At 44.6% G+C, this 17,028-nt stretch overlaps 1 protein-coding gene across 3 annotated transcripts in view; it reads right to left on the bottom strand.

Annotated features, from left to right (window-relative positions):
* LOC119949264 (probable C-mannosyltransferase DPY19L1) overlaps window positions 1-17,028 on the bottom strand; it is a 110,106-nt gene that overhangs the window by 57,665 nt on the left and 35,413 nt on the right. For all 3 annotated transcript variants that reach the window (XM_038770890.1, XM_038770899.1, XM_038770881.1), the window contains exons 7-9: window positions 13,979-14,070; window positions 5,272-5,371; window positions 1,898-1,975 (exon numbers count right to left, since the gene is read on the bottom strand). In XM_038770890.1, the coding sequence (XP_038626818.1) occupies window positions 1,898-1,975; window positions 5,272-5,371; window positions 13,979-14,070 (270 nt within the window). The remainder of the gene's footprint in view (window positions 1-1,897; window positions 1,976-5,271; window positions 5,372-13,978; window positions 14,071-17,028) is intronic.

The following is a 17,028-nucleotide window of genomic DNA, read 5'->3' on the forward strand; positions in this document are numbered from 1 at the left end:
CGCACTCCCTTGGTGACCTCATTCGCTCCCACGGCTTCAACTATCATCTCTACGCTGATGACACCCAGATCTACATCTCTGCCCCTGCTCTCTCCCCCTCTCTCCAGGCTCGCATCTCCTCCTGCCTTCAGGACATCTCCATTTGGATGTCTGCCCGCCACCTAAAGCTCAACATGTCGAAGACTGAACTCCTTGTCTTCCCTCCCAAACCTTGTCCTCTCCCTGACTTTCCCATCTCTGTTGACGGCACTACCATCCTTCCCGTCTCACAAGCCCGCAACCTTGGTGTCATCCTCGACTCCGCTCTCTCATTCACCCCTCACATCCAAGCCGTCACCAAAACCTGCCGGTCTCAGCTCCACAACATTGCCAAGATCCGCCCTTTCCTCTCCATCCATACCGCTACCCTGCTCATTCAAGCTCTCATCCTATCCCGTCTGGACTACTGCATCAGCCTTCTCTCTGATCTCCCATCCTCGTGTCTCTCTCCACTTCAATCCATACTTCATGCTGCTGCCCGGATTATCTTTGTCCAGAAATGCTCTGGGCATATCACTCCCCTCCTCAAAAATCTCCAGTGGCTACCAATCAATCTGCACATCAGGCAGAAACTCCTCACCCTGGGCTTCAAGGCTCTCCATCACCTCGCCCCCTCCTACCTCACCTCCCTTCTCTCCTTCTACAGCCCAGTCCGCACCCTCTGCTCCTCCACCGCTGATCTCCTCACCATACCTCGCTCTCGCCTGTCCCGCCATCGACCCCCAGCCCACGTCATCCCCCGGGCCTGGAATGCCCTCCCTCTGCCCATCCGCCAAGCTAGCTCTCTTCCTCCCTTCAAGGCCCTACTGAGAGCTCATCTCCTCCAGGAGGCCTTCCCAGACTGAGCCCCTTCCTTCCTCTCCCCCGCATCCCCCTCTCCATCCCCCCATCTTACCTCCTTCCCTTCCCCACAGAACCTGTATATATGTACATATGTTTGTACATATTTTTTACTCTATTTATTTATTTATTTTATTTGTACATATCTATTCTATTTATTTTATTTTGTTAGTATGTTTGGTTTTGTTCTCTGTCTCCCCCTTTCAGACTGTGAGCCCACTGTTGGGTAGGGACTGTCTCTAGATGTTGCCAATTTGTACTTCCCAAGCGCTTAGTACAGTGCTCTGCACATAGTAAGCGCTCAATAAATACGATTGATGATGATGTCCAGCCTCCCATTTTCCGGATAAGCGGAGTTTGCCGGTCACAAGCCATTCCTTAGAGGTTTCCAGTGTGGCCACTCTGACATGTTTCTTGCCAGGTTGGAAATTTTGGAAGTACAGCCCACCTTAGCAGCAGGGCCCATTGGGGCAGTGCAGGAAGAAGCAGGACAGAGGGTGGGGGCTGAGTGAATGAAATATACACGTGCGTGCATATGTGCTTGTATGTGTGCCAAAATGTGAGTTCATTCATTCATTCAATCGTATTTATTGAGTGCTTACTGTGTGCAGAGCACTGTACTAAGCGCTTGGGAAGTACAAGTCAGCAACACATGCTCCCTGGGGGCCCTGACGTCTGGAGGTCTAGTCCTGTCCTACTCTGAGCACAGTGAAAGAGAGTTGTTTCCCCGACAAGGGATGTCCCCAAAGGCTGACGACATCCTACACTTCTCCTCCACAGCAGAAGAGTTGAGTTCAATAGCAGAGGACGCTGGCAGATTATAAGCATAAAGTGCTCTCCAAAACAGAACTGAACACTGCCCTTTCCCAGTGAATTCTAGAAGCGGCCCATTTAATTATCAGGTCACCCTATCACAAACCAACATTTTCCCCAGGATTTACTGAATCATGTAAACCAATTAATACATGAGCGACTAATACATAGATTTGCTATGACTGAGAAAGAGCAAAAACATTACCAGGTGCACATAAATGATCTTCTTCAATTTGTAGGGATCAATGTAACCCAGCATATATAAAGGAAGTAACGAAGCTATCTGGAAGCAAAAACAAAGACTTTTAAAAATCAAATACAGATTTATCGGGTAAAATCTCACTGGTCGTGGGGATTATATTTCTGAAAACTGTTGGGACCAGCACCTAAACAATGGGCTTAGGGGATTGGGAAAAGAAAAAATGAAAAGGCAGCAGATTGAAGGGAATGGGCAGAGCCCATGGTGGAAATGATGGCATCCTGAGTTAATACTGGGCAAAGGGAGCTAGTTTGGGCCATTATAAACCCAGAAAAAGTACAGCATGGAGCTTGGAAATGCTAAAATCACTCCATTTAACAATTGGGAGAAAGAAAAAAAACTGTACAGTGATTTTATTTTGGGATTTAAAGAAAGCACTTAGTACAGTGCTCTGCACACAGTAGGCGCTCAATAAATACGATTGATTGATTAATAAATCCGTCCAAACATATATACAGGTGCTGTGGGGAAGGGATGGAAAGGGGGGTAGGCAGCAACAGTTCTCCGGAGCACCCGATGCACAGAAACGCAGGATCCCCTAGGGGTTGGGATTTAATCCTATCCAAAAATCCCAACAGGAGAGGTAGGGAGCTGGTGGCACTGAATGCAAAGTTTGTTGAGGGTTGGCACAAATTCTGCATTTCCAATCTGCCCCCCAGGGTCCTTTATATCTACGGGTGGCCCTGCCCCTGACTGTGAATGAAGCTCAGCTGTTGAGCGCTTAGCACAGGGCTTTGCACACACTAAGCGCTCAATAAATATAATTGCATGAATATTATTCATGAAAGTTTAGACATTTTGACTATATACTCAGTTCTCCCATAATGGGAGGGTTACATAAGAAGCAGCATGGCTCAGTGGAAAGAGCCCGGGCTCTGGAGCCAGAGGTCATGGGTTCGAATCCCGGCTCCGCCACTTGTCAGCTGTGTGACTTTGGGCAAGTCACTTCTCTTCTCTGTGCCTCAGTTCCCTCATCTGTAAAATGGGGATTAAGACTGTGAGCCCCCTGTGGGGCAACCTGATCAACTTGTAACCTTCCCAGCGCTTAGAACAGTGCTTTGCACATAGTAAGCGCTTAATAAATGCCATTATTATTATTATTAAATTCCCAAAGAATGCCATGTCATAAATACATTTATTTTGACAGGGTCTGTCCACATGGACGCAACTGTTTCCTTCAATCTTGCAGCAGGTTCTATCCAGATAGCTGCCCATTGTTGGATAAGCATTTCCTAATTCCCTAATAGTGATCTATCTCAATATGAAGTAAATTTGGGAATAAATCAGTTTCTGCCAATTTGAGCTTATTAAGCAAGGGGTTACACTGGACTGGACTGAATGACTATGACAGGTTGGGAGCAGATGTCGGGGGGCAAGGAAAGGAGTTTTTATGCCGACTAAGACAGGAAGATCTCCAATTTCCTCAGTTAACTAGTACCACAGTGCCTCTCTTTTTGATGCTTCCAACCTGGATTAGAAAGATGTTCTGCGGGCCTACTATATATGATGTTATCAGCATCCCAGAAGCAGCTGGACCAACTAGGCTCTGATCTTGCCCCTAAGGCAAGGCTTCCCAGCCAGTCTTTGAATCCCCGTACCTTATCCTGTAGACACCATTCCTTTACCCTCCCCTGGCTTCCATGGCTTCCAGCCAGCCAGCCAGCCCTCTCTGGTCCTAGAAAGCAGCAGTCTAGCCCCCTGTAATCTGGGAAGCAGGAGAAGGCTGGTCCTGAAGTGGAAGGGAGCAGAGCCATGTAAAACTTCGACTCTTTGTCCGGGCAGGTCTCTATCTTACCCACCTGGGCCTGCCGGGAAGCCACCTACTTCGGACAGAGGTGGATTGGGGCAGGATTAGGATAAAAGCAGCCAGCAACAGTTCCTCTATAGGATAATAAGTTGGAGACAGAGAACAACAGGTGTCCCAGTGGAAAGTTGAACTGGGGGTGGAAAGAGGGCTAAATTTGGGGGAATTAAGGGAACTTTTCTCCATTTGCTGGGTCAAGGGTTAGTTAGAAGGCTCCTCTCCTGGGGATGGTGAGGGCAGGGACAAATAAGCACTCAAACTGGCTCTCCCATCTATGATCTTGTACGTTCTAACCTATGGAATTGCAGAAATGCCAAAGTATTTCAAAGATGCCATCATTTTCACCATTTTCTGAAAGGAAGGTTTTGCAATTGATTGGAAACTATAGGGGGATCTCACTGCTGTGCACAGCTGGCAAGATCATAGACAGAGTCCTTGTTAAAATGAAGCTATGAAAAGTGAGGGCAGTCTGAACCTTGCTTCAGCCCTCTTTCTAGGATAGTAAGACAACAAACTTACTAAATATTGCATTATTTAATTGTACTAGTGGCAGAATGCATAGGAACCTTTGGGTATTTTGAACATTTGAATTGAATATATTTATTTTCAGCCTAAGAAATTAGGCCTTTGTCTATTTCTCCTTCCTCTACTCCTTCTCTATTAAGTTTTTCTCCGTAACTGTAGCCAGGGATCTATCACACCATCTCTTGTTTGCTATGCCTAAGTCCTTGATAGTACACCAATAAGTAAGCACCCCCGTGGATCTCCCTGGCAGGAAAGGGCAATCATGGAAAGGAGAATGCAGAATGTGTTGCCTTCCATTGAAGGGTACACTCAAAATGTCAATCAATCAGAGCAGTGTACTCAGTGCTTGGGAGAGAATAATACGATAGGGTTGGTAGACCTGATCCCTGCCCATAAGGAGATGTGGGCTGAGTGACTTTTTAGAAAAATGATTTTGGCAGCAGAGTGACATATGGGCTGCACAAGATAAAGCCAGGAGGCTGGGAGGTCGGCGAGAAGCCTGAGGCAGTAATCAAGGTGGGATATGATCAGTGCTCAGATCAGCTTGGCAGCCATTTGGACGGAAAGAAAGGGGCAGATTCTAGAAACGTGATTATGGTAGAACCAACAGAATTTGGTGACAGAACGAATATCCGGGTTGAATGAGAGAGATGAGTCAAAGACAATGCCAAAGTTATGGGGCTTGTGAGACAGGAAGACGGTGGTGATGTCTACAGTGATATAATGATAGTAAAGTTGAGGGGAGGACAGGGTTTACGTGGAAAGATGAGGAGTTCTGTTTTGAACATGTTAAATGTGAGGTGTCAGTGGAACATCCAAACAGAGATGTCCTGGCATTTAGCTTTAGGTGCCCAATAACTGCCACTGATTGACCCTTGCCTAAAGTTTACTGCAAGCCAGATATTTGGACTCTTTCCAGCTCTTTTTCCACCTCACATTCTTAAACTTCTGAGTAAAGTAGATGTGTTTCTTTAGTTTAAAATCATGTTACCTGAATGAGTAGAACAAACTGAGCACACTGCCAGGGAAGCATAGACAAGACATTGAAAATGCCGAGTGCAACCAAGCTTCCTCTCTGAATACTTGTAGTCCTTGAAGAGACAAAATATGTTCCAGTGAGTTTAATTGTACCTGCACAGCTGTGACCCCATTAGAGGTTGCAACTATCTAAACGAGACTCAGTTCTCATCACCCGAACAAATCATTTTGTCCTCTCTGTTCAGGCCCACATTGCTCCATTTCCCCAACTCAATGTCTTCGGTGTTTCCCTTTTTCATTATTCCAAGTCCGACGCTCAAATTACACCCCACGATCCCTGCGAATTTTCTGATGCTTTTCTAGTTTGAAAGCTAAACATTAGATTACAAGCTCTTTGTGGGCAGGGAACGTATCCACCAACTCTGTTATTCTGTACTCTCCCAAGCGCTTATTACAGTGCTCTGCACACAAGTGCTCAAGAAATATCATCGATTGATCCTGTCATTCACCACATTGACAACAAAAATTATTTTTTTTTAATCAGAAGAGCAGAGTGTTGTAAGTGAATGCTGACTGAAATCAATTCTGTGGAACAGTTAAAACAGTTCCAATTGATGCAACCGTTCACTCAAAATTTTAGGAAGCCCAGAAAAGAAGAATGTAAAGCTAGATTGGTGAATATTTTCGGCAAAAACATTTTGCTGAGTTAATAAAAGAAAAGGAAGGCTAAAGCTGACATATATATTCATTCATTCATTCATTCATTCATTCAATCGTATTTATTGAGTGCTTACTGTGTGCAGAGCACTGTACTAAGCGCTTGGGAAGTACAAGTTGGCAACATATGGAGACGGTCCCTAGCCAACAGTGGGCTCACAGTCTAGAAATATGTATATATTTATATATAGATACACAATGTATATACAATAGTATATATATATATATATATACACACAATAGTATATATTTATACACAATAGAAATGTGTGTGTATATATATATATACACATAATAGAAGGTATTTAAATTACAAAAGTTAATCTGTTACAATTTTAAAAGATCAGTGTCAGGCTCTCTTAATTCTCCATTACCAGAGTGATACTTCGCTCTGTACCAGAGGATACAACTGCAGAGGTGAAATAAAATCCTTATAAATAAATGATTAAAAACCAGCTTGATCCAAACAAATGATCAGGGCATCATGTGGTCCACCATAACTTTTTCAATGGCTCATCATGGAGGGGAGAACATTTCTCTCTCATCCATACCCATCCAACCCACCTAAAAATGGGCTGATGCACCAGAGGGCTGACACTGCCTGTCCTGCTCCCGTCTCTGTTGGATCAAGGACGGGATGGAAGTGCATATACGTGCTCTACGGTGCTTCTGAAACACCGGTTTTAGAACTTGGCTTGGAGATGGGAACTGGAGAGTCAGGGTCTACCAGGACACGGCAATGTGGCCCAGGTTACCCTTCTGTTGACAACTCTTAAAATCCTCCCTAACTGGCTCCTATGCAGTGATTTCTCCTTTCCCTCTGCCTCAAGCAAAAATGTCTTACAATTGCCTTCAAAGCTCTCTTCCCGCTCTCCCCATCTTATTTAATGGCTCTCTGCACCTGTACACCTTCTATCCCGTCCCTCTGACATCTTGTTCATCTTGTTCTCCCAACCTGGAACTCCCTCCGCACTCTATCCTCCAGGCCACACTTATACCCATCTTCAATACTCTTCTAAAATAACATTTGTGGATCCCATTCTAGTTTCAATCTGCTCCCATTTTCTTGGAGCGCTCATCTGATCTCACGACTTCAACTACCACCTCGATGTGGATGACTCCCAAATCTTCCTCTCCAGCCCCAACCGCTTTCTGTCTCTATAAATTTGTGTCTCCTCCTTCCTCCAGCACATCTATACAGGGATGTCCTGTCAGCATCTCAAGTGCAGCATGTCCAAAACACTACTCCTTATCTTTCTTTCCAAACCTTCTCCTCGCCGACAACTTTCCTATCAATGTGGACAGCACCTCCATACTTCCTATCGCTGAAACCCACAACCTTGGCATTACCCTTGACTCCTCTTTCTTTCTCAACTGACATATTCAATCGGTACCAAATCCTGTCATTTCTTTCTTCATAGCATTCCCCTATGTTCCCCTCTTCCTCTTCTTCTTAACTGCCACCACGCTGGTCCAAAAACTTGTCATTTCCTAACTCACATATTGCATCAGCCTCTTTGCGGACCTCCTTGCTACCAAGACTCTCCCCTCTCTAGCCCACACTTCACTTTGATACCTGAATCATTTTTCTAAAACACTGTTTGGCACACATCTTCCTATTCCTTAAAATCCTCCAATGGCGGAAATTCCTGACCTTGAACTTTAAGGCAATCATGGCTCAGTGGAAAGAACATGGGCTTTGGAGTCAGAGATCACGGGTTCAAATCCCGGCTCCGCCACTTGTCAGCTATGTGACTTTGGGCAAGTCACTTAACTTCTCTGTGCCTCAGTTATCTCATCTGTAAAATGGGGATGAAGACTGTGAGCCCCCCACTGGACAACCTGATCATCTTGTAACCTCCCCAGTGCTGTACTTTGACATTTGATTCCACATCATCTAGGAACTTGTATACTCATAATTCCTGTAGCACTTAAGAAAATATCTTTTTACTGTACCGATTCCCCCTACTCATGATTTATTTTTGTCTCTCTCTTCCCGACTAGACTGCAAGCTCTTTAAGGGCAGGAGAATGTCTACTAACTCCTATTATACTTTTCCAAGTGTTGTACAGAGCTCAGCAGAGACGAAGACTCAATAAATACTCTGCATTGCTTGAATGATCGACTCTCTGGGAAGCTTTTCCAGATGAATTCTCATCATTCTAGACATCTACCAATTTAGCACTACTTATGTACCTATGAATATTTTACTGTTTTATTTATGTGAATATTAAATCATTTATTCAGTTGTTTTTATCCTGTTAAATGTATAATTATATCCTTGTTCTTCCTTCTGCTCCCAGTATTTGTAAATACTTCTAATTCTTATCTTTTGGTCCATGCCACGAGATTGTAAACTCCTGGAGGGCTGAGATCTAGTGGCTGGGGCTGTCTTCTACCTTTCCAATTCTCTGGATGGAGAGTGGGGGTCCTGAGTGATGACATTGCCACATCAAGCTATTTATGATCTCAACTGCATCAATAAATATGATTGAATGAATGAATCACATGAGAGGCCTTTTAAAACAACTGAGCCCTGGACCCTGCCTCTAGTTAATCCGGCCTTGCCCCTCTCCCTTCCTGCCATAAATTGGAAGGAGTGGGAGAAGGTGAGGCAACTATGGGAGAGAATAACAGAGGATACATAGAGTGCCATGAAGGAAAAGTCAGTTCTTCATGCTGACAAGGAGAAGGAATGACCTCAGGAAGAGGTCAAGGATGAAGGAGAGTGCTTGCACATCATGGAGCAGTGGATTCACAGGCTGCATTTAGACAAGATTGTGAGGTTGTGGATGGAAGGAGAAGGTTCCTGAGAGAACACCTATCCTAAAAAAACCCTTGTCTGGACCTTCACCCACCAGTTATTGACTCATCTCTCTTCTCCCATTCCTACCCAAACTCCTCAAACAGGTTGTATACACCCAGTGTCTTAACTTCCTCCCCTCCAGCTCCCAACTGAACTCTCTGTAATCTGGTTTTCATCCCCTTCCATCTTCTGAGACGACTCTCTCCCAGGTCTCCTTCTTTCCAAATTTAATGGACTCTAATTCCGTCTTAAGCTTTCTCAATCTCTCAGTTACCTTTAATACTTTGGATCACTTCATTCTCCTAGAAACACAGTCTAACTTTGGTTTTTTTATGGCACAATACTCTCCTAGTTTTCCTCCTACCTCTTTGGTTAATCCTTTTCCATCTCTTTTGCTGGCCTCCCTCTTTGAAACCCTAGTCCCATGACATCTTAGCCCTCCTGAGACCGATCCTTCATCTTCTCTCCTACATTTCTGTGGAGTTGAGATTGTCTCTTTCACTTTTATTGCAAATGAGCAGGTTCTTAACTGTCCTTGCTCTTCCTTTACCTGTAGACTTAATTTTCACTGAACTTTCCCAGAATAGGCTGGTTCTTGGCACAACCAGGGAGAAAGAGTAGAGAAAATGAGGGTTTAGTCAGGGAAGGCCTCTTGGAGGAGATTTGATTTTCATAAGGCTTTGAAGGTGGGGAGAGTGACAGTCTGAGAGATATGAAGGGGAAGGGCAAGGGGCTGGAAGCAAAATAGATAAGATCGAAGTACAGTGAGTAGGTAAGCATTAGAGGAATGAAGTGAGAATGCTGGATTGAGGTAGGAAATCAGCAGGGTAAGATAGGAAGGGGCAAGGTGAAAGTGCTTTAAAGTCAATGGAAAGGATTTTCTGTTTGATGCAGAGATAGAAGGGCAGACACTGGAGGTTCTCGAGGAGTGGAGAAACATGAACTGATTTTTTTTTTTAAGAAAAATGATCCAGGCAGCAGAGCGAAGTATGGACTGGAGTGGGGAGGCCAGCAAGGAGGCAGATGCAGTATTCACAGAGGGGTAGGATAAGTGCTTGAATCAATGTGGTAGCAGCTTGGTTGGAGAGGAAAGGGTGGATTTTAGTGATGTTGTGAAGGTGGAACTGACAGGATTTGGTGACAGACTGAATTGTGTGGGTTGAGTGAGAGAGATGAGTCAAGAATAATGCCAAGGTTACGGGCTCTGAGACAGGGAGGGTGGTGGTACTGACTTCAGTGATGGGAAAGTCATGGGGAAGGCAGGTTTAGGTGGAAAGATGAGGAGTTCTATTTTGGACATGTTAAGTTTGAGGTGACTGCAGGATATGCAAGGTGAGATGCCCTAAAGGCAGGAGGAAATGCAAGATGTCAGAAAAAGAGAAAGGTCTGAGCTGGAGATGCAGATTATAGCTAGACATCCACATAGAAATGGTAGCTGAAAACACAGGAGTGAATGAGTTCTCTAAGTAGGTGAAGACGAAGAATTGAAGGGGACCCAGAACAGAGCCCTGAGGGACTCCCACAGTTAGAGAGTGGGAAGCAGAGAAGGAGTCCATGAGAGAGAATGCGAACGAATGGTCAGAGAGATGAGGAGAACCAGGAGAGGACAATGTCAGTGAAGCCAGGATTGGATAATGTTTCCCGGAAAAGGGAGTGGTCCACGGCATCGAAGACATCTGAGAGGCAGAGAAGGATTAGGATGGAGTAGAGGCTGTTGGATTTGGAAAAAAGGAAATCAACGGTGACCTTTGAGAAGGCAGTTTCTGTAGAGTGAAGGGGGCAGAAGCCAGATTGGAGGGGGTCAAGGAGAGAACTGGAGGAGAGGAGCCAACCTTCTATGTGGCTGTGAGACCTGCATGTACAAACCAAGACATTCATCCAGCTTCTTAACCTGATCATCAAATACAGCATCCTGGAATCCAGTCAGTTCACCAGCGCCAAGACAAAGCAGATGGCAGTTCCGATTGAACTTGGTGGGACTCGTGAGTGAAAAGGGGAATGGATGGCTGTGTGGTGAAATGTAAAGGGGTCTATCAAGCTGAAAAGACACAGGGAAGTACAGTCTCAAATTATACAGTATGACACTGATGGAGTCTTCCCTTGAGAATGACGAGCGAGTCCCAGTGCTGAGCCTTCAGGGCAATGTGTACAAAGGAATGGATTCTAATGCTGGTGGCTTGTAGAACGCCATTTGCGCTCTCTCGCCCTTGCCACTTGTGTTCCTTTTGAGTCACGGAGGGAAACGGTTGGGGAGGTGGGCAGGGTCGCAGCTTACTGCAAAGGGCACCCAAAGGTTCTTGTACACACAGGACCCATTGATAGTCAAGACCCAAGTGAAGTGCCGAGGCTGTGCCTAAATGCCACAACCCAGAAACTCTGCCTCGATTTCTGCTGCAATCTTTGCCCCCATGTTGTTTTTCGGGATTCCATCTCGTGAACTGTCCTAGCTGGTTCTTCTGGCAGAAACCTGTACCAGTGACGGCCTACCCCAGCAAGCAGAGCCAGAACTGGAAAGCAGGACTTTCAATTCCCCGAGATGAGCTCTTTCCGCTGAAATAACAGAAATGGTCTGCTCCCTGCCTGGCCCCTGAGAACTCACTCCCGAACTGCCACAGCCCTGATCAGCTGGCCCGGGATACTGAACATCAGAATCACTGCCTTCTCTGGGCCGGGACCCTGAAAACGCACTCCCCAGCTGCTGGAGCGGAGAAGTGTTCACTCCTTCATCCTACCTCACCCTGCTTGCCTGGAGTCAGGGCTGAATTCATAGCAGAGAGCACCAACCAGGTGAGGCTGCCTGATGCATTGGTGAGGATTCCTGGCCTTCTATACATTTCAACAGAAGTCTGTTTCCACTTCTACACAGCTGCGTCAGCTGTGTACACCTCAATATTCACCTCAAGGATCCAAGGATCCCCCTGACTGGGTGTGTCCCTGATCTCACAACAGAAAGGACCCATATTCAGTCCCACAGTTAATCACAGGAAGCACCAGTGTATGCTGCTACTAGCTACTACTACTGACAGGCTCTCTTAAGACCCTTATATCTTCCTGATCTCACCATGTCTCCTCCTTCTAATTACCCCATCCCTGCCTTTCTTTCCCACCACACCTCCAATCAATCAGTAGTATTTAATCCTTGCTTACTGCGTGCAGAGCACACATAAGCACTTGGGAGAGTACAATAAAATAGAGCTAATAGACATGATCCCTGCCCACAAGGAGTGTACAGAAGCAGCGTGGCTCAGTGGATAGAGCACGGGCTTTGGAGTCAGAGGTCATGGGTTCAAATCCCGGCTCCGCCAGTTGCCAGCTGTGTGACTTTGGGCAAGTCACTTAACTTCTCTGTGCCTCAGTTACCTCATCTGTAAAATGGGGATTAAGACTGTGAGGCCCCCCCGTGGGACAACCTGATCACTGTGTATCCTCCCCGGCACTTAGAACAGTGCTTTGCACATAGTAAGTGCTTAATAAATGCTATCATTATTGTAATAATAATAATAATAGACAGACATTAAAATAAATTATGGATATGTATACAAGGCCTGTGAAGCTGAGGGAGAGTTAATAAATTGTACAAATCCAAGTGCAGGGGTGACACAGAAGAAGGACGGAGTAGAGGAGATGTGGGCTTAGTTGGGGAAGGCCTTTTGGAAGAGGGGTGATTTTAATAAGGCCTTGAAGGTGGGTAGAGTGGTGGTCTGTCAGATACGAAGGGGAAGGAAGCTCCAGACCGTTGGAATTGGCAAGAAGGAGATCACTGGTGACCTTCGAGAGGGCAGCATCCATGGAGTGAAGGGGGCAGATGCCAGATTGGAGAGGGACGAGGGGAGAACTGAAGAAGTGAACGTGAGCTCATTTTAAAAAAGAAATCTTAGCAGCTTGAGCCTGCATCCCAGGCATCCTGATCCTGCCTTTCTTCTTATCCTATCACTGCTTAAAAATACTATTTTACTCCCTCCTCAGTAATCAGGGAATGGGGAGTTCATGTGATTGAGCAATTAAAAATGATATTATTAATTTTAAGAACTGGGCAGAATCTAGATGCACATGGACTTTTGACAAAGCAGCATGCTCTAGTGGCTACAGCATGGGCTTCGGAGTCAGAGAACCTGGGTTCTAATGCCAGCTCTGCCACTTGTCTGCTGTGTGACCTTGGGCAAGGCACTTAACTTCTCTGTTCCTCAGTTACCTCATCTGTAAAGTGAGGATGAAGACTGTGAGCCTGATGTTGGACATGGACTGTGTCCAACCTGATTAATTTGCATCTACCCCAGCGCTTAGTACAGTGCCTGGCAAACATTAAGCTCTTAACAAATATCATTTAAAAAAAATGGCGGCTCTCCCTATACTTCCATTGTAGGTACTTGAGGGCTTTTGAGATTCCCCAGTGGAAAAGTTGAAAGGGACTTTAAGCATGAAGAAAAGAGATCTGAAAGATGTCAAAGATGAATATGAGGGGGATATTGATTAATTATCCCAAATTCCCAAAGAGGATAAAGCAAAACGAAATAAGCGTAAGGAGACAATCTTGCCTTTTCAGAGTGACATAATCACAGGTAGCTGTTGTCAACAGAATTCAAGAATTTCTACCCCTGGAAAACATTGAAAATAAATGACACTGTCTCCCTGGAGTGATTTAGAAATTCACCTGCCTGGAGGCAAGAATTTCCCAGAAGGTGGACCTCTTGAAACATCTTCCAGTTCTTTTAAATTATACAAATCAGTTTGGTAAAGCATCTGTTCTTCTCAAACCTACTGGCTATAGTAGTACCCTTAACCAACTTGAGAAGGAAATAAAGTCATATAACCATTGAAACATGTTCAAGACCTCACACTAAAAACATGGTGATTCTTTCAGCTGATATGGTCCTTCCTAAGTAAAATGATTTCATAAAACTTGAAGGGTCTAGGAAATATCCAAAAACAATTCATTACGATGGAGTTTTTTGTTAAATACCCAAGCATTAGCTTTGCAAATAAAAAAAAAAATTTGTATTCAATGTGGTTTAAACTGAACTTCAGTTAAGAATTATATTTGTTTTTTCATCGTGGAAGCCAAATGTTTTCATTTGCAAAATATTCCAAACAGAAGACTTGAATTTTGATAACTGCATTAGTTCTGAAAGTGGCGTGTATCTTAAAATTCCATTTTTGACCCTTTCAGAATAAATAACTGAGCAGCAACGAAAATTACCTGAGAATATGAGTTACGAGCAACATCTGAAGTACTAGGAATGGGTAGGAGAAATTTTCACGAAGAGGCGGAGCCCACATCACACGGGTACACTGAAAACAAAAGGAAGCTTCATTAATCATATGTTTCATTGCTTTTTGCAAATTTGCCTTTGTGGCTAAATCAGATTCTATCCAAATTAACCAGGAACCTTAAAAGATTTTAGAGGTGATCACAAAGTTGTCTTCATCCTTCCTTCACTAATCTCCCCACCCTACTCGCTCTCCTTCCTGCGTTGTCTATGGCACATGGGTCTGTACTCCTTAAGCACTTTGTGACTTCACTCATCATCATCATCATCATCATCAATCATATTTATTGAGCGCTTACTGTGTGCAGAGCACTGTACTAAGCACTTGGGAAGTACAAGTTGGCAACATATAGTCCCTACCCAACATACAGTCCCTACCCAACAGTGGGCTCACAGTGTAAAAGGGGGAGACAGAGAACAAAACCAAACATACTAACAAAATAAAATAAATAGAATAGATATGTACAAGTAAAATAAATAAATAAATAAATAGAGTAACAAATATGTACAAACATATATACATATATACAGGTGCAGTGGGGAAGGGAAGGAGGTAAGATGGGGGGGATGGAGAGGGGGACGAGGGGGAGAGGAAGGAAGGGGCTCAGTCTGGGAAGGCCTCCTGGAGGAGGTGAGCTCTCAGTAGGGCCTTCATTCATTCAACCTATGTGCTGAGCGCTTACTGTGTGCAGAGCACTGTACTAAGCGCTTGGAAAGTACAATTTGGCAACAGATAGAGACAATCCCGACCCAACAACGGGCTCATGGTCTAGAAGGGGGAGACAGACAACAAAACAAAACAAGTAGACAGGCATCAATGTCAACAAAATAGATAAATAGAATTATAAACATATACACATCATTAATAAAATGAATAGAGTAATCCAACCTCTGGTCTTACAGCATTTACGATCACATTCTACACTCTGATGCTTCTCCCATCATAATTGATTTTAATGTCCTCTAGGCTTTACAGTCCTCTAGATTGCAAGCTCCTTTTGGACAGGGAACATGACCACAAATTCTGTTGTACTCTTTCAAGCACTTAATCCAGTGCTCTGTACCCAGTAAGTGCTCAATCTATACCACTGATTGATTGATTGTCTCTGCCAATAGACTATAAGCTCCTCAAGGGCAGGGATCATGTCTGTCAACTCTATTGTATTTCTCAAGCACTTAGTCCAGTACCGAAAGCATCCAGTAAATACAACTGATTGCTTGTTTACAGAATATTGAGGAAAAAAAAGTAGATACATGGCACTAATTCATTCACTCATTCAATCGCATTTATTGAGCTCTTACTATGTGCAGAGCACTGTAATAAATGCTTGGAAAGCAAAATTCAGCAATAAAGAGAGACAATCCCTGCCCACAGAGGCTTCACAGTCTAGAAAGGGGGAGACATCCATCTAAACAAGTAAACAGGCATCAATAGCATCAATATGAATAAATAAAATTATAGATATATACACATCAAAACAAGTAAAAAGGCATTAATGTAAAGAAATAGAATTATAGGTATGTACATATATACACAAGTGCTGTGGGGTGGAGAGGGGGGTAGAGGAAAGGGAGTGAGTGGGATGATGGGGAGGGGAGAGGGAGCTGAGGAAAAGGGGGGCTTAATCTGGGAAGGCCTCTTGGAGGAGGTGAGCCTTCAGTAGGGCTTTGAAGCGGGGAAGTATGATTGTTTGGTGGATCTGAGGAGGGAGAAGCGGCATGGCTCAATGGAAAGAGCCCAGGCTTTGGAGTCAGAGGTCATGGGTTCAAATCCCGGCTCCACCACTTGTCAGCTGTGTGACTTTGGGCAAGTCACTTCACTTCTCTGGGCCCCAGTCTGTAAAATGAGGATGAAGACTGTGAGCCCCCAGTGGGACAACCTCATCACCTTGTAATCTCCCCAGCGCTTTGAAGAGTGCTTTGTGAGAAGCAGCGTGGCTCAGTGGAAAGAGCAAGGGCTTTGGAGTCAGGGGTCACGGGTTCAAATCCCGGCTCCGCCAATTGTCAGCTGTGTGACTTTGGGCAAGTCACTTCACTTCTCTGGGCCTCAGTTTACCTCATCTGTAAAACGGGGATTAAGACTGTGAGCCCCATGTGGGACAACCTGATCACCTTGTAACATCCCCAGCTCTTAGAACAGTGCTTTGCACATAGTAAGTGCTTAATAAATGCTATCATTATTATTATTATTATTATTCCAGGCCAGAGGTAGGATGTGGGCCAGGGGTCAATGGCAGCACAGGCGAAGACAAGGTTAACACCAGAGGAGTGGAGTGTGTGGGTTGGGATGTAGAAGGAGAGAAGGGAGGTGAGGTAGGAGGGGGATTCATGCATTCAGTTGTATTTATTGAGCACTTACTGTGTACAGAGCACTGTACTAAGCACTTGGGAAAGTACAATATAGCAATAAACAGACACATTCCCTGCTCATAATAGGATTCATTCATTCATTCAATCGTATTTATTGAGCACTTACTGTGTGTAAAAGACTGTACTAAGTGCTTTGGAGAGTACCAAATAACAATAAACAGACATATTCCCTGTCCATAATAAGCGTACAGTCTAGACAGGGAGACAGACATTGGTATAAGCAGCGTGGCTCAGTGGAAAGAGCACGGGCTTTGGATTCAGGGGTCATGGGTTCAAATCCTGGCTCCGCCAGTTGTCAGCTTGTGACTTTGGGCAAGTCACATAACTTCTCTGTGCCTCAGTTACCTCATCTAGAAAATGGGGATGAAGACTGTGAGCCCCCCGGGGTACAACCTGATAACCTTGTAATCACCCCAGCACTTAGAACAGTGCTTTGCACATAGTAAGTACTTAATAAATGCTACCATTATTATTTATTTACTATTATAAATTAGAGACTCAGTATGGTTTAGTGGAAAGAGCTCAGGCTTGGGAGTCAGAGGTCGTGGGTTCTAATCCTAGCTCTGCCACTTGTCTGTTGTGTACACTTGGACAAGTCACTTCACTTCTC

This window comes from Tachyglossus aculeatus, chromosome 2, assembly GCF_015852505.1.
Source record: "Tachyglossus aculeatus isolate mTacAcu1 chromosome 2, mTacAcu1.pri, whole genome shotgun sequence".
Taxonomy (NCBI): domain Eukaryota; kingdom Metazoa; phylum Chordata; class Mammalia; order Monotremata; family Tachyglossidae; genus Tachyglossus; species Tachyglossus aculeatus.